The sequence below is a fragment of the Pteropus medius genome, unplaced genomic scaffold (assembly GCF_902729225.1).
Source record: "Pteropus medius unplaced genomic scaffold, Ma_sr-lr_union100, whole genome shotgun sequence".
Taxonomy (NCBI): domain Eukaryota; kingdom Metazoa; phylum Chordata; class Mammalia; order Chiroptera; family Pteropodidae; genus Pteropus; species Pteropus medius.
This window is the reverse complement of record NW_024342471.1, coordinates 7,147,972-7,171,129: the sequence shown is the minus strand read 5'-3', so window position 1 is coordinate 7,171,129 and position 23,158 is coordinate 7,147,972. Positions and strand designations below refer to the sequence as shown.

The window sequence follows — 23,158 nt, the reverse complement described above, 5'->3', positions numbered from 1 at the left end:
GCATCAGCAAGCAGCAGGCCTCGGCCTCCCCCCGTCAGGCCCAAAGGGGGAGAGGCTCCTTCTTACCCCTGGGAGATCCCTGCAGCTCAGTCTTGAGAGGTTCCGTTCACCGGGCCCTCTGCTTTGGGCTGAGTCGGGTCACAGGTCCCTTATATAGCAGCTGGAGTTCGAGTTTGCACCCAGAGAGGGAAACACCGTATAATTATGAGAGACCGGAATCGGGCATTGAGCCCCAAAACCACAAGGGTTTGTGGTTTGTGGCTAATTCCAAGAGCTGTGTTCAGCCCCAGATGGTGTCACATGAGCTGGGGTTTATCAGCCCCTGGTCTGGACGCATTCCTGGAGACCCCAGGTAGGCCCCCAGATGGGTGAACTGGAAACACCCCCAAATGCATCTGATTTCCAGCTCTAAGGTAGGCACTGCCCACTCCAGGTGGCCTGGACAGGCAGAATGTGCCCAGACTGGACTCAGAATCAGGCTGACCCTCCTAGGTTCAAACCCTCCTCACCTCCAACTCACTGCATGACCTTGGGCCACCCACTTCCTTTCTCTGTGCCTCTTGTTATTTCCATCTGTTAGATGGGTATGATACCTGCCTCACAGGACTGATTTGAGGATTCAGGGAGATGTATATAGATCTGATTCTTCAAATTTGGGGCTGGTGTGAAGAGAACAAGCAGCTGGGCTTTCTTTGACCTGCAGGTTTTTTCCCAGTAATTCATTATGAAATGTTCACACATAGTGAAGTTGAAATCATTGTACAGTAAACACCCATATACTTGACACCTTACACCCACAAGCTATTTCTACCATTAAAATGGTGTTATACTTGCTTTATCACATATCTGTCCATCTATCTGTCAATCCATCTTTTAAATATATGTCTTTCAAAGTAAGTAGCAGGCAACAATACATCTTCCTCTACACACTTCAACATGTAAGCTATTACGATTTTTTTCATAAGTTATGAGATAGGGGCTGAGACTGGAGGCGAAAAGCTGCATTTTTGTATACAGTGAATTTACATACAGTGAAATTCACAAATCTTAAGTTTTATTTGTTGAGTTTTAACAACTTTATACAGCCACATAGCCCACACCTCTATCTCAATATAGAGCATCTCCATCACTCCAGAACATTCCCTTCTGCCCCTTCCTAGTCAATGCCAGCTACCACCCTTCAGAGGCAGCCACTGCCTTCTCCAAGACCCGCTGGAACACAGCCCAGACCTTTTCCTTGGCATTCAAGGTCGATCTCCCTTCCATACTCCTGCCCCTGCCTCCTGCCTCTGGGCCTTTGCACATGCAATCCCTGCCATCTAGAATCTCTTTCTCCAGACTCCACTGGTCAAACTCATGCAGAAATGTCAGCTGCTCTGAGAAGCTTTCTGTGATGACTCCCAACCTTGACCCTTCCTTTGGACCACCAGGGGTTTCTGCAGCCCATACTGAGTTGGTGTTGCTCTGGGCAAACCAAGCAAAGCAGGCCTGGACCCCACCACTAGCCCAGCACAGGCACAGATGCCAGTGTAGCGAATGAACGGATGCATGAATGCTCTTACTTCCGCTGGACAGGAGCTCTCTGAGTCCTCCTTGTTTCTCATCCCCAACCGTAGCCTGAGTCCTACCTCCACGTTTATTTGATGCTACCTCCTCCCTGCCCCCACTAGGTCCACCGGAGAACTCCTTTAGGGCTAGGGGGGCATTTCTGTCTCTTCCACAAGGCCTGCTCTCAAGTCAGGCTGAGAATAAATGTGTTTTCCCGAACTCTGCAAGGAGATGCTTTCTCCTCCCTCCCTGGAGGCAGCGAGGGCTCTGAAGGCAGGCACAGCTGACGTCAAATTTGCCAGCCCCTCTCAGAGACTCATTTTCCCCATCTGCAGTGGACACATTAATGGAGCAGGCTCTGGAACTGGGTGCTAAGTTTGAATTATGCTGCCAGGTCTCTAATCCTGTTTCTTTGGGTTTGAGATGGTGACCGGAACAACGCAGGCTCAAAAGGATGTTTTGAGGGTCAAGTGACTTAATCATGCAGACTGAGAACAGAGCCCACACATAGTAGGTGCTTCGTAGATGGCATTTTTATCCTCATCGTCCCGTGTCTCTGCTGGCTCTTTGTGGCAGCAAGTCTGTGAAAGCCATGAGGGGTCTGAGGAGGTGCCTCAGCCCTGGACCTGGATTACCTCATCACCCCACCACCTGTGGGGCCTGGAAGAGCCAGCGGGGCGGCGGGGTGGGAGCAGGGACCTGAAGAGTCATGCGCACCTGTGTTCCCATCTCCCATCTGCCCTATATGCCCTGGATAATCACTTCTCCTCCAGGACCTCAGTCTGGACATCTCCATGAGAGGTGGGCATAATTGCACTTCCCCAGCAGGGTTTCGAGGGTTACATAAGAACCATCAGGAATGTGCCTGGAGCCTCATGGGGACTCAGTAAACAGCAGTCCCCTTTCTGCTCCCCTGTTACCTGGTTCTTAGTGTGCTGTAAGTATTTGTTAAACAAATATATTACCGTTTTAAATTGAAATACAATGTAAAGAAGGTAACTGTGCCTTTTCCCACAGAGACCAATGCACATTGTAAACTGTAGAGGGCAGTGCATACACTAAGGTGGTTATTGTCACCCACGGCTCTGTGCCCATCCTCAGTCCTGAGACCAGCCAGGCCTTGGTGGCCACGAAGCCAGCCTACCCCCCTGGGCCTCAAGAGGATTAGTGTAACTCTGGCGCCAGCGAGATCGCCGGAGCTTAGCGTCCAAAAAGCACCTTTGTCTTCAACTGGAGAGACCAGGCCCTGGGAGGTGGGTCAATCAAAGGTGAGTCAGCCATGCAGGGGGTCATGTGGGAGAACTCACACAGGGGGCTGCAGACACCAGGAAATAGAAGCAGACCCACCTCTAACCCCTCCACTCAGCCTTGTCTCTCTGGTGAACTGTCAGCCTCCTGGGCTGCGAGCTCAGCCTAGGGGCTCCCAACACATCTTACTTCACCACCACTCCGCCCCCAATCCTAAGTGCGGCAGTTCAGAGCTCGGGCTCTGGAGTCAGGAACCTGGGTTTGAATCCTGACCTCGTCACTTCCTAGCTGTGTGACCCTGAACAAGTCATTTAACCTCTCTGTGCCTCGGTTTCTTCAACCGTAGAATGAGAGTAAAAACAGTTCCTAGAAAGCAGAGTTGACTCAAGGGGTCGATGACATGAAGTATCTAAAGCACTTTGAATAGTGTCTAGCACTTAGTAAGCATACAATAAATGAAATAAGAATTACTTCGATAGCATAGCAGTGAAAAGCCCAGGCTTTGGAATTAGGGTCAGAAGGATTTGGTTCAAATCCGGGCTCTGCCACTTAGGAGCTGTCCAATTCCATTTCTCTGAACCTCGGTTTTTTCATATGTAAATAGGGTGATAATACCCACTGATTACAGCTGCTGTGAAAATTAAGTGAGCTAAGGGGGTGTTAAGCCTCTAATGCAGGGTCCAGTATACAATAAGTGCTCAGTGGAAGTTAGCTGTTCTTGTTATTCTGTGCAGCCACAGGACTCACTGCAGCGATGCAGATACTGTTCCTAACCTTGAAGAGCTCTTGGTCAGGTGGGAGAATAGGACTGGGGCAGTGACAATTCAATGTGGCAAATATAATAACGGGCCCTGCCTAGGACTTCTGGAGGTTGGAGGCTGCGCGTGCCCTCCGTATTGAGGGATGGTAGGAATTTGCCAGGCACACTTAGGGATAGGGAATGCACCGGGAAGAGGCAAGTACTGTTCAAAGGTCTGATTACCCATCATGCACATTTACACGTGCCAGGCACTTTTCTTAGTACTTTACAATGATGGTCTCATTTAATCCTCAAACGATCTATGAATGAGTCCTATAGTGTTCCCACTTCACAGATGAAGAGCCCGGGCACAGAGACAATTCTGCTCCTTTTCCATGATCCAGGAGGGGTCAGCTGAGGTCAGGTCATAGGCAGCCTTGAATGCCAACCTGAGACTTTAGGTAATCTCCTGTTGGCAGTGAGAATCCAGCCATCGAGAGACTATCAAAGGTGGTTAAGAGATGGTCAAATGAGGTCAAAGATGGCTGGAGGAGGATGGGACAGAAAAGAGGAGGGTAGGAAGTCAGGGAGTGGCAGGTGTGATCTTCGTGAGAAATAAGGAGGGTGTGCCCAGAGTGGATGGAGAGGAGGGAACAGATGAAGGCTCAGTGAGGATAATGCAGTAGTAACATGAGCTAACAGGTAAGAAGCATTAGGGCTTCTTATGGGTGAGTCACCATCCTGAGTGCTGGTTAACCTGCAAACTTTGTTACTCTCATCCCCAAGTTACTGATGAAGAAATCGAGATTCAGATTAAATGACTTGCCAGAGGCCACATGGCTAGTCAGCATCTGGGATAGGATTTGAACAGGCGGATAACTCAAGCCACTCATTTAACCATTACACTGCCCTAAACAGGAGTCAGGAAACACTGGAAATAAGAAAGCCACTCAGTACTGGGCTTGGCATTTAGCAGGTGCCAATATTTGCAAGATGGAAGAATGGACAGGAGTGGGAAGGAGGACAAGAGGGAGGGAGGGAAGGAGGGAGGGAGGGAGAGAAGGAAGAAGGAAAGATGAATAGATGGGAGGATAAATGGGTGGGTGCATGGATGGATAGATGATAGATGGATGGGTGGAAGGAAAGATGGTCGCAGGGTCATTCCTATTGGTGGACAAACCTCGAGATGGGCTCCAACTCTCCTGAATCCCCACAAATCCTCTGAGCCAGTTCCCAAAACTTTGTTGGCATCTCTTCATTCAGGTCCACTGTAAGTGTCATCTTGGAGTCATTCCCCAGAACAAAGGAGGCCCAATCTGGACAGTGGGAGAAGAACCCAGAACCAAAAGGTGGGCTCCCAGTTTCCCATCACAACTCTACCCCTGTGTGGCCTTGAGCCACCCAGGCCCCTCTCTGATGTCAGTTTCCCCATCTGCACTATAAGCATTTGGTGTAGCTTTGTTCTGAGGTCTGTCCTGAGGTGTGTCCACGGCTGATATGCAGCCAGTAGGGACCCGTCCAGGGCAGGACTGGGGCTCACTCATCCTTGCTTCCTGGAATGCTAGCTCCTTTTCTCCTGGGAAAACTCCTGCTCATGTTTCAAAATTCAGCTCAGACATCACTTCTGAGAAGTATCCCAAAGTCGGAGAAACAGAGACAGACAGACAGAGTCTCAGAGAGACAGAGTGAAACACAGAAGTATTTAGAAAGAGAGAGGAGAGGAGGGCAAGGGGACACACAGAGCTTGAGATAGAAATAGAGAAAGGCAGGACAAGACACAGAGGTTGTCCAGGCCAACCAGGTCAGCTTGGATGCAAATCTACAATGACTAGGCTCCAACTCCCCTTACCTCCCAGGAGCCCCTTCCTGGGGCTGGAGAGGGCACCAGAAGCAGAGGCCAAGGTGGCCAGGCCCCTGTATGACTGGGGAACAGACTAGCCAGGAGGTGCTGACACAGAGGAGTAGTTTATTGAAAGCTCAGGACTGGCCACTGAGGCCCCGGAGCTCTCCAAAGCAAGTCTTGTGGCTAGCCATGCAGTCCCCAGACTGGGGCAAAGCTGCAGGGCCAGGGCACCTGAGTGGGTCTAGATGGATAAAAGACACTTATGCTGTCACCGACACAAGCTAGAGACTGGGAAGGAAACTGAGGCAGAGTAGACAGGTGAACAGGACTCTGGCAGTCAGCAGGGAGGGGTGGTGGCCATTTCTCAGCCTCAGGATGCCACAGTCAGCACAACAGCATTCTGCAGGGAGCGACAGTTCTTGGTTAGGCCCTCTGAGTTCTTGTACCCGACACTTCTGCCACACTCTCATCCCTGCAGGCAACTCTGTGTCCCCCCTACCTACCAGTGCCCTCGGGTTAGCACTGTACCTGAAACACAGCAGGTACTTACTAAACGAATGAACGAACAAATGAATGAATGATGAATAAATGATATTCAGTGTGGGAGAGGTTACTGACTTTAGGATTTAAGTTAAGAAACCCAAGTTCAAGTGCCGTTTCTCCTGTTAGTTTACTGTGTGATCTTGGGGAAGAAATTTGACCTCCTTCACCCTTGGTCCTCATTTGAAAAATGGGTCCAAACTCCCTGCTCTGCCCATGTCCCAGAGCTGTCCCAAGACTCAAAGTTGTGCTGGATTGAAAAGGATTGTGAGGCCATGTCCATATTCAGCAGGAAAAAGTGTCATGACCTATTAGCCATATCTGCCACAGGCACAGGATAAAGAGGAACAGCACATGTATTTGCTACCCCTGGACCAGAGAAACTGATTCTGTGAGTGAATCTGAGATTCCATTCTATAGGCCAGATATGGTTCTGAATTCATCAGGGAAGAACTCGATGATGGATTCACAATGTCTGCCAGGAGCAAGTAAGGAAGGAGCATATGTCATCTATTTGCCATTTCCAAGTAATTTGTAATTCCCTGAGCAATTTAGAAAATGGTGCAGAGATAAACTAGATGATGAGGCAGAGCATTCCCCTCCTGAGTTTCAAGCAGGAGCCTCCAGAGATAAGTTTAAGGCCCATCTAGACCACACCTGCATGGGAAACTCACCTCTATGATATCCAGGACTGCGTTGGCAAAATTGACATTGAGAACCTTAGGCAGGGGAATTCCACCATCCAGGTCCACTGTGAAAAGGAAATGGTCGACAGCAAAGATATGTTGAGGGCCAGGGTGGAACCTGCCGACCCTACTCCATCCCTTTCCTTGAACCAGCCATTTCTCTTCTTGGAGACTCAGTTTCCCTTAGACTCCTACTTATCGTACTAAACCCATACAAAAACACACTTTTTCTGTATTGTCATCAGCGGCTCCCCTCAGCAAAGCCTCCTCGAGGTTCTGTCAGTCTGCACACTGCATCATAGATATTCTAACCATTTTTTATATGACTATTTCCCTCTGGATTGTGAGTTTGAGGATGGGACCGAGGTCAGATAGCTCTTGGGGCCCAGAATCCAGAGTGATGTAAGTGTTAATCAATGTTGTTTGAATGGAAACATTGGTGCCTCGGTTTCTGCATCTTAGAAATGGGGATCAAGTCCTGTCCGGCTTCAGTGTTTCTATCAGAACAATGGAGAGAGGCAACGGATTCAACAATTCCAGATTCAGACACTCCACGTGTTCAAGAAGACAGCGAAGGCCATGCCTACCATTGAGCTTCGGCACATATGCCACCCGGACCACGTCATTGAGCCATTCTTCTAAACGAGATGCCTGCAACAGAGCACGGGGGAGGTAGGGGGCGGAGGTGTGGCTTTACAGGCAGCAATACACCTCTTCCCAGAGAGGGAAATCCAGGGGTCCAGCTGCCCCAGCTTCCCCCATGCCTGAGGACACAACCGTTGGTGGGCTGTCCACCAATGACCCCAAAGGGGACTCTTTGATTTAGGACGGCTTTGCCCTGGGTGCTATGAACTTGGAAGAGCTGCCTTCCTAGAGGAAGGGTCTGTGGGGTGGAGTGGGAAGCTGTGCCTGAGAAAGAGGAAAGAAAATGTGCCCCGCTCTAGCAGAACTCTGTGAGGTCTGATCTCAGATTCTTATCAGTTTAGGAATCCTTAGAATGTCCTAGAACCTCAGACCATCATGAAATTCTAGAGCCTCAGAACTCTGTGAGAAGCAGGAAATTAAGGGCTCTGTGAGGCTCTGAAATGTTAGAGCTTTCTGAGTTAGGGAACCTTATTAACTTGTGTGAAGTTCAAGAATATTGAACCCTTGTGAGCTTCTAGACGTTTACAATTTTGTGAGGTTCTAAGACTTTGGAAGATCATGAGATTCACTGTCCCAAGATGATGACTATTTTACACACACACACACACACACACACACACACACACACACACACAACCTGTCCTGATATTTGCCCACTCTGGCTTATTGAGGCAGAGTCCAGGCTGAGACTAGCTCAGTCACATGGCCCATGTCTCATCGTGCCTCCTCACCATCACCAAGCTGCTCACCCTCTCAGGAACTTACATCAAAGGCGTGGGCAAAGGAGGAAGCCAGCTTGACACTGAGCCTGGTGGAGAGAAGAGAGATGTTGGGGGTCTCAGCCTCCACCCCACCACCTGCTGAGTGGTGCTCTGTCCCACCCCCACCCCAGCCTGCCCACCCCTAGCTCTCCAGGATCAGGAAACAGGGTTACAGGTCCAACTCTATCTCTATCCAGCTTTGACTTGGAGACTCGGTTTTTCCCACCTGACCTGGAGGGATCTCCATCTGAGATGTCATGACTACCACCTCCACTCAGTGGCCCTGGAATCTTGGTCTGACTCACAGTTGTTTGACCCTGAGCAAGTAGCCAAACCTCTCTAAGAAGAGGCCCTCTAAGCACTGACCAGAGGGTGTCCTGCATCCAATAAGCTAACTAAAGGTAGCAACCCACCAGTGAATCACAGCTGGCCCAAACACGGGTCCAGGGCCAGAGCCTGGACACTGATTTCCATCTCCTGAAGGGATGAGGTATGGACTAACACCAGGAAGGGGATATGAACCTGGGCAGTGGGTGAGGTTAGACATGAGGCAGCAGCGGAGCCTTGCAGGGGGGCAGTAGTAAGTAGCTTGAGGGGCCTGCCTGGGAAACTAAAATGGAGTCAGGTGAGTACTGGGTGCCTACAGATCAGGATGGGCAGATCCTAGAGATCCCTGGGAAACTCCCGCATCCAGAGGAGAGACAGGTGGCCCACCACAGTGACAGCACTGGGCCTGGAGAATGGAGACCCAGACCACAGACCTGCTTTCAGAGACAACCCACTGTGCCAGCCTAGGCTTTGCAAACTGTAAAGTGCCATGCCTATGTAAGGAAGGATTGTCATCAACATCATCATCTTGGTTATTATGATTATCAATATGATTATCAATATTAGGATGATCATATTGATAATCATATTGAGCACCAAAACAAAGGAAGGGGAGTGGGACCTGGTAGCCCTGAGTAACTGAGCCTTAGTTCTCATGGGAGTAGAGAGATTAGAGAAATAACCAGTCTACATAAATAATAAAGCATTTTACAACATTCAAAGACAGGTATCTCTACAGCTAGCTTCTGGGGCTGATAACTCAGGAGTTTGGACTCCCTATCCTGGCAGCAAATTTATCTCCAGGACTAGGTTTTGAGCTGGTGGAGTGAAAAAAGCCTGCTCTGGATCCCGTTCCTCTGAGCTCCAGATGCCTCATCTGTAGAATGGGCTAACACTGTCCCTCCCCGGCAGCTCCTGGAGGCAAGGAAGATGCTCGTAAAAACACCTGCAAATTAGTCGTTGCTTAATAAATGGGAGGAGGTTCCTGTTGCTTCCTAATTCCTGTTCAAAACACCTAGTTTGAACTATAGCCAAGGCCCAGGATCCCATGTTACCGTTCCAGGGACAGAGACAGGTGCAGCTTGGTGGCGGAGGGAGCCAGCTGGGCATTTAAAGTCATAATCTGCAGGGGAAAGGCAGGCAGAGGTTAGACTCAAATGCGGCAGAAGGAGCTTGAGGACAGGTCTGCCTTGGCTGACAGGTGAATTTCCACCATCCATTCTCTCTATTAACTCTTACTGAGGCCCTACTGTGTGTTATGGTCCATGCTGGGCTGTGAAGAGGTAATCTGAAGGTTTTGGTGTTCAAGAACCAGAGTATTAAAACTGAGGGCAATCAGTCTTGTACGAAAGGAAGCTCTGAAACTGCAAGAGCTTGGAGAGACCCTCTATCCAGCCTGCAGTTGGCCAAGAGAAGGTATCCCCAATGAGGCGACACCAGAGCTGAATCTTGAAAGATGAGGCAGCCAAGGGAAGGCGGGGAGATGGCACTGCAGGTGGTGGACCTGTGCAAACAAAGGCAGGGAAGTGGGACCTGGTAGCCCTGAGAAACTGAGCCTTAGGGCACAAAGACAGGAAAAGCAGAGGATGGGGCGAGGCGGGGGGATAGTGAATGGTGCTAGGCTTGAAATGGGGAGCTGGGGCAGAGAGAGTAAGCAGGGGAGGGACCTATCTCTGCTCAGATGTATGTTTGGGAAAACTGGTAGAGGTGAGGTGGAGGGGAGCAGACTGGAGTTGGGGGGCGGGTCAGGAGAAAGCTGGAGGGTCATCCAATCTGAGCACAGAGAGGCTGGGGAGATGGGAAGTCATTCCTGAGATCCTGAGGAAGCTGAGTGAATAAGACGGGCCTGGTCACACGTTCAATGAGGCAGGAATCTAAGCAGGCACTCGGGTCTCAGCTCAGATGATGGCAATGAAGCAGAGGGACTTCCTGTGCTGTGCCACTCTGAAATCAGGGGGAAGACAACCTCCCAGAAGACTAGGGAGGGTCATGCCCACTCACAACCCATCAGTGCTGGGCTCCCATCCCTTGGCCACTCACCCCATTTAGCTCGAAGAGGGCTTCAGGGGTCCCTGCAGGACGGTAGGACAGCACGTGGATGTTAGCTGGGATGGAGACAATGGCCTTCTTGTTCTGGAGCATGACTGTGGGTGCTTCCTTCACCCGCAGGGAGAGCAGGAGCTGCTGGTCTGGGGGCAGCTTCCCCAGGGCCTGGAGAGAGGTAAGCCAGAGCAGGGGTCATAAGGGCTGCTTAGATGCCCCGCTAATAGAATCGGTAAGTGAGTCAACAAACACTCACTGAGCACCGACTGGGCACCAAGCTGAGCACTGAGAACACAGCCTGAACCAGACAGGCCCGGTCTCAGCCCCCACAAGGCTGACAGTCAGGTAGGGAGACACCAATCCACGGAACAACGGAATCAGACTCTTGTCTCACTCGGAGTCAAAATCCCCCTAAAGGCCACAGGCTCTGTGTGATCCCTCCTCTGCCCTCCTCTCCATCTCACCTCTATCTCTGGCCACCTCATTCTCTTCTTTCCAGACTCACCAGCTGCTTTGTTATCCTTTTAACCTGCCAAGCACGTTCCCACCTCAGGGCCTCTGCACTAGTAGTTCCCTCTGCCGAGAAATGTCTTCCCCAAATACCTGCATGGTTCCCTCCTTCACCTCCTTCATCCTTCTGCTCACACGCCACCTCCTCAGTGAGGCTTTACAGAACACCCAATTTAAAGGATTACCCCTTGTGCTCCCAATCCACCGTTGACACTCCATTCTCTGACACTGTGCATCTTCTACTTATTTATTTGTTCAATGTCTGTCACCCCCACCAGAATGGCAGCAGCTTGAACATGGAGACTTATCTACTTTTCACCTTTTGCCCCTTCTGGATGCTCAGCAGCCGGCACAGGGCCTGGTACGTAGCTGATGCTTAGTAAATATTAATTGAATGAATGAATGAATCGCACAATCACAAAATTCTGAGTCTCATAATCATGACATCATGAAATTATAGAAGTGCCAGAAAACAGAGTCACAGAAATTTGGAGTCACTTGATTGTTGGAATCTGGGGACCAGCTCCTCAAGCCCAGACTCCCACAGTTGCAGGATCACACAGATTCCGCCCTCCTGTGTGTATAGATTCTGAAGCCACAGAACCAGACTTAGAACTGGGGCTATGAGGCTCTGACACTGCAAGGCTAGCAATTAAAGAACAAGGGCTTCAGCCTCCAGAGACAGGCCCAGGCTCCCTGAGCTGCAAGGACACGGTCGGCTTGCTGCATCCATGGGTCCCTGCTCCTGCCACCTCTGCCTCCCTCAAGTCTCTATCCACCATCTTAGAACTCCTGCCCTCAGGAGGTGCTTCTGAATGTCTAGCCTCAGTCTCCTCCCTTGCCTGAGACTCCTATGCCCTTTAACCAAGGGCTCCAAGAAGAAGGGGCCCCAACCACACCCACTAAGGCTGGTTTAAATCACCACCTTTGAGATTCACAGTTTTTCTGCATCCCCAAACTCAGCTTCCATCTTCACCCTCTCTGGTAGAAACCCGGCTCTTCCAGGCCTCTTTCCAACCTCTGTCAGAATCTGCTGTTATGTAAAGACCTTGTAGTAGTCATTTCAATTTCGATATGAATTCAGATTCTCAAGCTGGAAAGTATCTGGTCCAGCCCAGTTGAACAGACAGGAAAGCTGAGGCCAGACCCTTCAGTCGTGTACAATTGTCTACTAGTCGAACCTCCCTGAACCTTCTCCTTTCTTTTTCCTCCCCAAGGCCAATGCCCTGAGTCTTCTCTCTGGGAACAGAGAAGACCAAGACCAAGATAAAATAAGGCATCTGGACAGAGAGGATTCAGTAACTTAGAAAAATTTTCTGTCCTCTCTTTGATAGACAAGGAACAACTATAGGACAAATGCCCAATTGACTTCTGGGGCAGTTAAACCCTGGTCCTTTCTGCTCTGCTATCGAGAAAGGATATAATGTTAGCCATTCACATTTTAGTGTGAAATTAGATTCAACATTCAATTGCAGCTATTTGGAGAACTATACTGAGAACAATTCTGCAGTCCATTCAGGGTCATTAGGAAAGAGCTACAGAAATCATAGCTCATGAGAGGGTCACTCACCTCAGGGACCAAAGCTGCCAGGTCTTTAGTTGTTAATGGGACATTGCTGGGAACCTGCATCCAAAACCAAATGGTAGGAGAGGGGTGAACACAGAGGCAGGACAGGGATCCCTCAGCACACACAAAGTAGTTTTGTCCACACCTCACCCCACTCCCACCAATTACATACACATCTTTACAAACACTCATGCTCCTTTGATTGGCCGGTGATTACTGAGCACTTACTACATGCCAGGCACAGGCTAAGGGCTTTGCATGTCTTTGCTCATTTCACATTTACAACAGCTCAAAAAGGTGAGTGCTATGATTACCCTCATTTTACAGATACGGAAGCTGAGTCTCCTGTCCAGGCTCGTAAGCTGGTAAGTGGTGGCACCAGGATTTGACCTGGGCAGGCTAATTCCAGAACCTACAGTTGATGTCCTCGTCCTGTCCTTATTCTAGTTATGCTTTTCTATACCACTCTGCCAGAGCTCACAATCTGAAGGCCAGAGATCTGACCCCAGGCACTTTTGCCTTTCACCCAAACGACATTTTCAAAAGCTGTGAAATTGTGTCCAGTATTTACGAATCAGAAAATTTCATTTAAATTTGCCATTTTTTTGGCTGAAAAATTAGAAAATCTGCTCACACTGGGCCTATACTTCCTCCCCTTGGGGAAGCTGAGTGGCATCTGCCTAAGAAATGGGGCACAGGCTCCCCAGTCTGCTACAGTCCACCAGACCTGCTTCCCTTATTTTGCTAATGGATAATGGCCCAGCCCCCCGGGCTCTGCTGTTTGAGACTCCTGAACCGCAAACCTCTTCTTCTCAGAACAGACTCGTTCACACAGGATAAACATACGGACACACTCTCTCCTACTCAGAGGATTCCCAGACTCTCACCCAACATAAGGCTGTCACCCGGTGGGGTGGACAGCACCTGACAACAGTACCTGGCCTCTGAGATCCCTCTCTTGCCTCATACTCGCACATGCACGCACAAACACACACTCGTTGCTCAGACACACACGGCTTCCGCCTAGCTATGATAGCCACCTCTCTCCAGGTAGAAGACGCCTGTCTCCCAGCTCAGAAGTCTGTTCCAGGGCTCTCTGGACCCTACATGCAGGAAGTAAGTGATCAAACCCTGTTCCCTTGGGTCTGAGCTGCAGATTGGGGCAGGGGCAGGTGGCTTAGAGCTCACTGCCTTTAGAGAGGGCTAAGACCAAGAAAATGCCTCTGGGTGAGAATTCTGGGGGCTGGGCCTTCCAGACATCTGTGAGGTTTGAGAGTGTCTAGAATGGAAGCAGAGAAGTCTCAGAGGCTTCGGAATGAATGTCTAAGTGACCTTTGGTATAGTCCAATCCTAGTTTTCTTTTCTTCAACTCAAGTCTGCTCTTGAGAGAGCAGTAGAAATGTTAGCCATTCACACATTAAGTGTAAAATTTGGCCGTGACTCTAGAAGGGCTCATCTGGTGCAAGGATGGAAAGCTGGCTATATTTCATATAGCAGTTCTGACTCATTGAAAGTAAGTTCCTGGAGTGTCATGTTGAGAAGGATCAAAAGTCCCATTTAGATTTAGCCAATTTAGAGAGCCATTATCGATTAGCAATGTTTGCTACAAGGACAAGAGTGGGCATGTGCGTGCTACAAACTTGTCCAGCTCTGTCCAGTTGTAGAGAAAAGGGCTCGTCAAGGCTGATCAGTGATTATGTGACTGGGTCATCTTTAGCATTTCCAGGACACAGCGGGGCAGGGTGCCATACTCACCAGCTCAGGAGTGATATCTATGTCAAGGGCACCGTTGGTCTGCAGGAGCCCAAATACAGTGTTGAAGAGGTACAGAGGCACGATCACCTGGGATGTGTGGTCCTCCTTGGGAGGCACCTTGATAGGTTTGGGGGGCTTGGGGAAGTCAATGATGTCACCAGCTACGCTCTTCACGATGGGCTGCAGGGGCAGGAAACAGGGCATGGGAAGGTCTTGGAGCTGCTCACCCATGTGGCTTTGACCCAGCATGTCCTACTTGACCTCTACCACTACCCCACCGTACCCCTAATAGTGGGAAGGGCCTCAGAAGACACTCACATTGATGTCCAGCTCTATGTACTGGTTAGAGATGAGAGGCAGTGTGGCCAGAGTGAATTCCACAGACCCAAGAGTCCCAAGGGGAACCAGGCCTGCATGGGGAGAGGGGTGGGGAGAAAGACCCCATGAGGCCAGCCCCCAATAATAATAGGTCCTTCTTCCATTATTGAGTGCCTGGCACTCTACTAAATATTCGCTTGGGCCCTACTGTCATCCCCATTTTTCAAATTAAAAAAACTGAGGCTCAGATAGAGGAAGTCACCAGCCCAAGCTAAAGTCAAGATTCCCGTTTTCCAGAGCTGGTATCACTAATCACATTGCTGCCTACCTCTCTCATGTAATGCCACCGCATGTGACATATCTGCCCCAAGTTTTCTGTCCTTATCCTGGTTATACCTTTTTAGACTTTTCAAAGCCTTTCTGTGAACATAAAAGGCATTCATGTCTCCATAGTGCTCAGAGAGACTGGCAGCCACTGTAGCTGTGGGCCTTGGGGTCCTTACTTAAGCTCTCTGGGCCTCAGTCACCTTGTCTGTCCAGATAATAATAATATACGCATCATGTTTCTGACAGTGCTAGACATACCACAGGTGCTCAATAAATGGCATGAAGCCCCCAGAAGATACAGACTGGATGGCTGTGAGTACTCACGCTCTGCTAAGCTGGCCTCAGCCCAGACCTCCCCACTTAGGCCTCCTCAAAGTGGCAACCTCATCAGTCTGAGAAGTAAGTGAAAGGTCCCAGAATTCTGCCCCTTCCTCTTCTCCTGGTGCCCCCCACCCATTGAGATAATGGAAGGGGGTTAAGGAGAAGGGGCAGAGGGAAAAGGGTTGGGCCTCAACTTACTCAGCACAGCCCCCAGGAGCTCATTCGCCACACCCAGCACAGAGTCCACCACAGGGCACAGCTGTGTCCAGAGAAGACAGGTATTACAGGAAAATAAGAGTGGTCCCCAGTCTGGCACAGGGGACAGTTGCATTTTCTACAAATGATTTGCTATGTAGTCCAGTGGACCAAGGGCAGGAAGAACGTGGAGACTGACAGGGGACACACGCATGGGTGGGAGGCATGAGAGGCGCTGAAGCTTGACATGTTGGAAGATGGAGCAGGTGGTGCAGAGGGCTAGTTACGTGGGTCCCCTCAGAAAACCTTGAAGGATGCTGGGAGGGCGGGAGCGACACATTTCAGAGGCCAGGTGGGGCGTGTGGACAAGGCCTTCCCCTAAGGGGACAAAGGCTCCTTCTGCCATCCTCCTGCATTGAGAGACTGAGCATCTGGACTCCTAAGAGGAATGTTCCTCCCCTCCATCCAGAGAGTTAGGCTTGAACCCAGGTCATTCACTACACACACCGCCATGTGTTTACTGAAAACCCTTGTGCTGTATGAACAGGGAACAAGTGGTTCAGCTTCCAGAATTTTGAGTCTGGAAATCACAGAATCTCAGTCTCACAGCCCACCAGAGCAGGAAACTCAGAGGTGGCCCAGTCCAGGCCTTTCATACATACAGCCCCTGCATTATGCAGCTGAGGCCATAGCTGTTCTCAGAAGACAAGAGAAAACTGCCTTCTCATTTAAACTTGGGGCCTGAAACTCAAGGGCCTCCTGGAGTCAGCATGTCACGGAAATGAGAGGGACTACGTGGGTGGGAGGAACAGCCCCCTGGGCACCAGTGTGTGACCTGCAGGAAGGAGGTACCTTGTGGCCAGGGTGGCTGATTGCACAAGAGAATCCAGAAATCAGATTCTCAAGAGAAATCTCCAATCTCTAAATGCTAGTAATTAACTCTTATTTTTAAAACCTCTTTGAGTCACATAAATCTTATCTTGTAGCCAATTGTCCCAGTTAGGGGCCACAATTTAAATGCACCAACCCCCTTGCTGAAATCCACCTGAGATGGGCCGGGTTGGGGTCCTTGCATCCGGGAACTTCCCTCTTCCTACTGAGCTTCTTTCCTATTGGCTCCTTCAAGCCCAGGGCAGTTTTGCCAACCTCAGGCCCCCACACTCTTGCTACCTCCACAGGTGTCATTCACAAGGACTCACAAGAGAATTAACCTTGCCAGAACTGAGGGTCAGGAGGGCTGACTGCCCTGTGCTGGCTGTGTGATGGCCAGCAACCCCCTCCCCATCTCCAGCCTCAATGAAATGGGCCTTTGGCCAGACCAGCTTTTCTCAAGTGTGCTCTGGTGGAAGCCAGGATGTCTGGGGCCGGCCATGGACAAACATCCTGGAGCATAAGTTTAATCATAATGTGTTTCACTTATGAGGTATTAATATAGATGTATGTGATTTTCTGGACATGCATTCCAAGCACAGGGCTTAGCTGAAAATCACTGAGAGGCCCAAAGTGAATTCAAAGCTAGTTTAAAGTATAAAGTCAATAATAATACAGGTCATAAAGACAGAGCAGGGGGTCAGAAAAGAACTTGGGTTTGAGAGCAGAGGACTCAGGTCATATGAAGCTGTAAATTCAGGATTCAGAGGTCTGGAGAGGGACTGTGCCAGCCCCTCTACAGACTCTCACGTGGCACCTGGGAGGCTGGCAGGCATGCCAGGATGAGATTACCTGGTGGGCAGTGGGCGTGGAAGAGAAGGACAGCCTAATCCCGCTGGCGCCCAGATCTACTCAAAGCTGGAGGAGGACAGGCACAGCCTGGGTAAAGCCCCCTCCCCCGCCCTCCCACCTCCCCTCCACGCCCTCCCCCCTGCCCCTCCACCTCCGCCACTCACCAGTCCCGGCAGCACCTTGAAGAGTGTCTGTTCCACGACTCCAAAGAGCGGAGCGGGCAGCAGCCTGGGCAGAGTGAGAAGGGTGAGGGTGTGGCCACCACCTAGGGACAGTGCCAACCTAGGTGACAGGCAGGGTGGGCACTGGTGGCTCTGGATATCTTCTGCCTCTGTTCTCTGTGGCGCTGGCTGGGGCTTTGCAGACTGGGTTTAAATCTTGGCTCTGCCTCACCGTGGGGCCCAGGGAAGGATTTCGGTTTTCCGATCTGTGTGGTGCCTGCCTTACAGAGTTGTTGCTGCTGAGACTAAATGGGAGCGAATACGTCTCAGGTAGACAGTCTGTGCTCGATAAGTATCTGTTCCCTTCATCTCCTCCAACATTTGTAGACAGGTGACATTTGGGCCTAGAATAGCACCTGGCTTTGAGTGAGAGTTCAATAAATATTTGTCGAATGAATGAATATTTGCTGCACGAATGAATGAACGAATGAATGACAGGGTGGTCTGCAGATGAGAAGTATATGTAGATGGGCTCAGGTCCGTTTGGAGACTTTGGGGGTCCAGAGGGAGGGGTGACAACCACAGAACCACAACCACAGGGCACCATCTTGTTGGCCATCCACTCTCTCCAATGTCCCCTCTAGCCCAGAGGAGCAGGATGGAGATGCTGGGATTTGAGACATTCAAAGACCCTTCCTGGAATCCCCTTACCCCTTATTAAGGCCCTTCTAAAGACAGGAGCGATTCTGGGCCACCCTACTCCTGGGGGCTAACAAAGGGCTGCCTGATTACCCTGATTACCCATCACTGCTCAGGGCCACTCAGCAAAGAGGGGGTGGGGAGATTTGGCCAGCAATGTAGAAACTAATGGGGAGACACAAAGCTTGAGGCAGGGGAGGAGGTAGGAGCCCCCGAGGGTGGGTGCAGAGAGCTGGGAAAAGCCCTGGACCTGGGTTCAGAGAACAGCCCACCTCCATCCCTGCCTCAATCTGTTTGAACTTGGGGACGTCCCTTGCCCTCTTTGGGCTTCAGTTGTCCCACTGGAGAGGTGATTCGATACAAGTGTATCGGAGGAGGGCCACTGTGTCCTGAATAGCTAGGGGAAGAGACAGATATGAAAGTGCCAGAGCCTTCCGGGTCATCAAATATAAGTCCTCATTGTACAGATGGGATACTGAAGCCCAGACAGGAGGGGGTTCTCCTGGAGTCACACAAAAATTTAGGGGCAGAGCTGGCTCTCTGACACGCTGAGAGCAAGTACCACAGAAGATCCCTGCTCTACGTGGGAAAGAGGACGGCAGGATCTCAGGGGCCAGAGAAGGGGGACGCCCAGGAGTAGGTGGTGCAGACTGTGGGCTGGACCGAAGTCCCGGTCCGGAGCAGGTCTCGGTTTGCTGGTCTGTGCAGCACGTTGAACTGGCGGGATGGGCCGGAATTCAGGCTGGAGGAGAGTGGGGGTGGAGGGGAGGAGGGGAGGGAGCGCCAGTAGATGCCGGCGCACGCGCCAGAGGTGAGCCCGAGCAGATCGCTACGCGGGGATACTCACCCCGAAAGCAGGCTGATGTGGCCCAGGAGCGTGCTGCAGCGCTTGAGGATGAGGATGGGTGTACCTCGCGAGCTCACGCCGAGAGCCACCCGCGACGACACGTTCACCTCAGCCGCCAGCTGCAGGAGACCCCCAAGGGGGCTGCGAGACCCCACGCTGGGGGCGTGGCCAGGAAGCCAGACCCCACCCACCAGGGCCTGCCTTAGTCACCCCCACCTCGGGGCGCGTGGGCCCTGATGAGGGGCGAGCTGGGTGCCTCTGCAAATGGCCTAGTCCCCATGCCCTCCTCTCCCTCCTTGCCTCCCTGCGGTTCCCCCATTTGCACATCCCTGCGCCCTCCTCCCCCACCCCCTCCAGTGAGCTCTAGCAATGGGGTAGTGGTCTCCAAGGAGCATGAGATGGAATTTCCTGAGGAGGGATAGTGGCATGGGATCCGGGAAGGGAACAGTAGGGTAGGAATTCCTTGGAGAAGAACTAGAGTGGGAGGAAATAAGGGGGCAATGGGGTAGGTGTGGGGGACAATAGGGTAGGGGTCCCCAAGGGGCAGTGGGGTGGGGAGCAGTGGGGTAGAAGTTCCCAGGGGCACACTCACCCGGAGCCATGCAGGCCCACTTTGGTGTGCAGGCTCAGCTGCACCCCAAACCCAGGCAGCAGCTTCAGCGTCACCTTAGGCAGCGTGAGTTCCTCTATCTTCAGCCTGGGATGGGAGTCCAGAGGAGGGCCCCTCACTTCCAGACACCCCCCAGCTTCATCCTTTGGGGCCTGGGCCCCCGAGACCAGGTGGGGCCTAGAGCCTCTCTTGGGTATATCCCCCATCCTACCGCTAACCATAAAATCAACTGTGGACCAGTTTCTTCCCTTCTCTGGGCCTCAGTTTCTTTATCTGTAAAATGGGGCAATACTAGTACCTACCTCATAGCAATGTCACAAAACAAATGAGACCATGTAACTGCTGAAGCTGGTACAGCATGTTCTCAATAAATGTAGTATCGTCATTCCCACTGGAAGCTCCATGAATGAGTGTTGTCCCCACCTTCTCCCCATGGCCTCAGTCCTGGTTCAGTCTCTGGCCTGGATCACTGTCCCCCCACACCCACTCCCCAGGCTCGTACACACAGAACCCAAGTGGGTTCTCAAACACAATCTCCACGGTTCATTATTTTCTCTGCCCCCTGGGCCTTTGCCCTGGTTTGTTTCTTCTGTCTGGAATACCATTCCCTTGACTCTCCTTTCAACTTCAGCTAGCTGACACCTCTTGACTCTCCCAAGTTCAGCTAGGGCATCCTGTCCTCCAGAAAGCCCTCTTTCCTGCTTCTCTGACTCAGGTAAATGCCCTTCTCTGAACAGCTCCCGTGTGCTCACTGGGCGGCCTCCATCACTGCCCTGAGCTTATAGGATCATCACTGTTGGGCTTTGCCCATACTGGGGGCTCTTTGGGGCAAAGGCAATGTCTGGTTCATCTCTGAGGCCATGGCTTCCCTCAGCAGGCAGATTCTATAGCAGGCAGTGGGAGGGGGACTGGATCTATTAATACTAATAATAATAGTTCACATTTATTGAGCATTTAGTGTGTGCCAGCCTTTATTTTGGCTACTTGACACAGATTAATTCACTATCCTGGTGAATTAATCTGTGTCAAGTAGCCAAAATAAACAACCCCATGAGTAACTGCTCATAGTGCAGCCAGTAAAAGCCAAATGGTTTAAGTCCTGGCTTCACCACTAACAGACTGTGTGACCTTGGGCAAATCACATTTCTGCTCCTTGCCTGTTTCCCCATCTGTAAAATATGTAATATGGCCTGCAGGTGGCAACCAGTCCATGGCTGGTGGTGAATCAGGGGAAGGTCAAATGACAGGCTCCAAGACTGAAGATGGAGGCCAAGAACCAGGGTATGGGGAAGAATCAATGCACAGGAGGAAATGGAGTGCTGTGGGGAAAAGGGAGAACAGATGCCCACCTTCCAAAACAGCAAACTGATGTCTAAGAAGGGAACTGGTAAGGGCTGACACTGACGTTGCGCAAGGATCACTATGTGTCACTCTGTGGTTGATATTGTCAATATCTCTACTTTACAGATGAGGAAACAGGCATGGGGCAGCAATGCGATTTGCCCCAGGTCACACAGTCTGTTAGTGGTGGAGCTAGGATTTGAATCATTTGGCTTTTATTGGCTGCACGACAAGCACTTTACTTGCGGGGCTGTTGCCAGGACAGTGTGACCTGTGATGAACACCTAGACCCCCACACCAACACCAATCCCTAGCTGGGTGGGCTTGGGCAAGTCCCTTCACTGCCCAGGGCCTCCATCTCCTCATCTGTTAAATGCAGTTGATAATAATCCTCCCTCTGGATTCCATGGGATAATTCATTTACAATTCTTAGCATAGTACCAGGCACACAGAAAACTCTGGCGAGGTGGTCATTAAATTATACATAGTAGCTAGTATGTAATTTCATTCATTCACTCAAAACAATTTTTTTGAGCATCTATTATGTGTCAAGCACTATTTAGAATACTAGGGACATAGTAGTAAAATCGGACAAAAGTCCCAGCCCCTCTAGGTTTATAATCTAGCAGGGGGGACAAGAAACAAACCAGTAAAATATACGAGGTACAGGAGAATGATAGTTTCCTGGAGAACTTGCAGGAGGGGAAGGGACAAGGAGGGGCTGGTCATGGCAGAGCTCTTTGGAGCAGATCACCTGAAGGAGAGGAGGGAAGGAGGCATGCGGACATCTGGATTGGTCCAGAGAGACTAGGCAACTTGCCCTGGTCACATAGTGAGAACTGGGATCAACTCCAGAGCTGGAACCCTCAACCACAGGGGCATGCTGCCATTCCTGTCTTGCCTGTCATGCAGGAGATTCATTTTCTGACTCGGGTCCTGAGACTCCCTACCCAGGGCTCACCACTTCACTCCCACTGCCTGCCAACAAATTAAAGACAGACAATCTCTCTTCTATTCCCTGAACTAAAGAAAAGACCAGTCTTCCTGTAAGTCAGGGGTCCCCAACCCCTGGGCCTCAGACCAGTACCAATCTGTGGCCTGTTAGGAACCAGGCAGCACAGCAGGAGGTGAGCAGAGGGCAAGCAAAAGAAGCTTCATCTGTGTTTGCAGCCACACCCCCGCGCCAGCATCACTGCCTCAGCTCCACCTCAGATGATCAGGCATTAGATTCTCATAGGAGCACCAGTCCCTGGTGCCAAAAATGTTGGAGACCGCTGCTGTAGGGCACACAGCAGGTGGGCAGTTGAGGGGCCACGCTTTGGGGACTCACCCAGAGAGCTCCTCAACGACACCAAACACTCCACCGTAGCTCAGCAGGCCACCTCCTCCGAGCAAACCTCCGGAGCCCAGGAGGCCCTGGTTCACTGCTGTGACCGTCCCCAGCACGTTCTGCAGGATGGGCCCCCCAACCAGCGAGTTCTGGATAGCTGCAGAGAGGGTGGGAGAAGGTAGGTTCATTTTACAGATGGGGAAACTAGGGCCCATAGAGGGGCAGAGACTTGCTCAAAGTCACACAGCAAATCAGATTAGGACTGAAAGGGAGAGCAGAAGCAAAGGAGGAAGCAAATGGAGGAGGTGACCTCTGCTCCTCCCGGGCACCCCGGCATGATTCTGTGCAGACCGTGAGAAGGGCAAGATGGAAAGGGACTACCTTACGGAGATCGGAGGTGGAGGTGTCCTTCCTGAAGCATTTTCTATTCATGACTGATCTACTCTACCCATGAGACTGTCACTCTGGGCCCTTGCGCCCTGGAGCATCAAATGCCAAGTGGAGTTCCCAAACCCCAGAAATGTGGATCAGACACTGGCCAAGCCAGCACCCTCCCATCGACTTCCCCAACCTATCTGTCCCCATCCCAGAGGCAGACACAGCCCCTCACCACCCAAGCCCATATCACCCACTCTGCCTCTCAGAAGTGAACTAATCATTCATTGGAGCCTGCAAGCAAACCTTTAACCACCATAACTCTCCAAACAGTTGAGATTCACAACCTGTTCTGTCATCTGTTCCTGAAAGCAGATGCTCTAAGAATATCAACGGGGATGTTTACACTGCAGCAGGACCCCTCACAGACTGCCCACCATGGGCTCGGCTCACCTTTGCCAAGTTCATCCTTGTCAATCCGAGCAAGCGTGCCCACTGTCTCCAGCAGCCCCTGGCACGGAGTTGCCAGACTCCAGAGGAGAAGCAGAGACCACACGCCCAGCATCATCAGCGGTACACCTATCAGGGGCACAAGCAGGAAGTCTGAGACACTCCTCGTGCCCAAGCCATTCCCTTCCCTGTGCTCCATCAGCAGCCTGCAGCTCTCCCTCCAGCCAGTTCAAGTCCAGCTTCATTGCTA

General features: G+C 51.1%; 1 protein-coding gene across 2 annotated transcripts; it reads right to left on the bottom strand.

Moving 5' to 3' along the window:
- Window positions 1–5,489: 5,489 nt before the first annotated feature.
- On the bottom strand, window positions 5,490–22,307 carry BPIFB3 (BPI fold containing family B member 3). 2 transcript variants are annotated; one of them, XM_039864080.1, is made up of 14 exons: window positions 22,084–22,307; window positions 19,395–19,499; window positions 18,803–18,943; window positions 17,260–17,323; window positions 15,377–15,437; window positions 14,531–14,622; window positions 14,213–14,392; window positions 12,461–12,514; window positions 10,378–10,548; window positions 9,393–9,460; window positions 8,015–8,057; window positions 7,192–7,255; window positions 6,593–6,669; window positions 5,490–5,778 (listed from the first exon to the last, which is right to left on the bottom strand). In XM_039864080.1, the coding sequence occupies exons 1-14, from the start codon at window positions 22,296–22,298 to the stop codon at window positions 5,749–5,751; spliced, it is 1,365 nt and encodes a 454-aa protein (XP_039720014.1). In that variant the 5' UTR covers window positions 22,299–22,307; the 3' UTR covers window positions 5,490–5,748. The 2 variants fall into 2 exon arrangements, with proteins under 2 accessions (XP_039720014.1, XP_039720013.1); XM_039864079.1 differs by lacking the exons at window positions 5,490–5,778; window positions 6,593–6,669 and having other exon boundaries at window positions 6,961–7,255.
- Window positions 22,308–23,158: the final 851 nt, after the last annotated feature.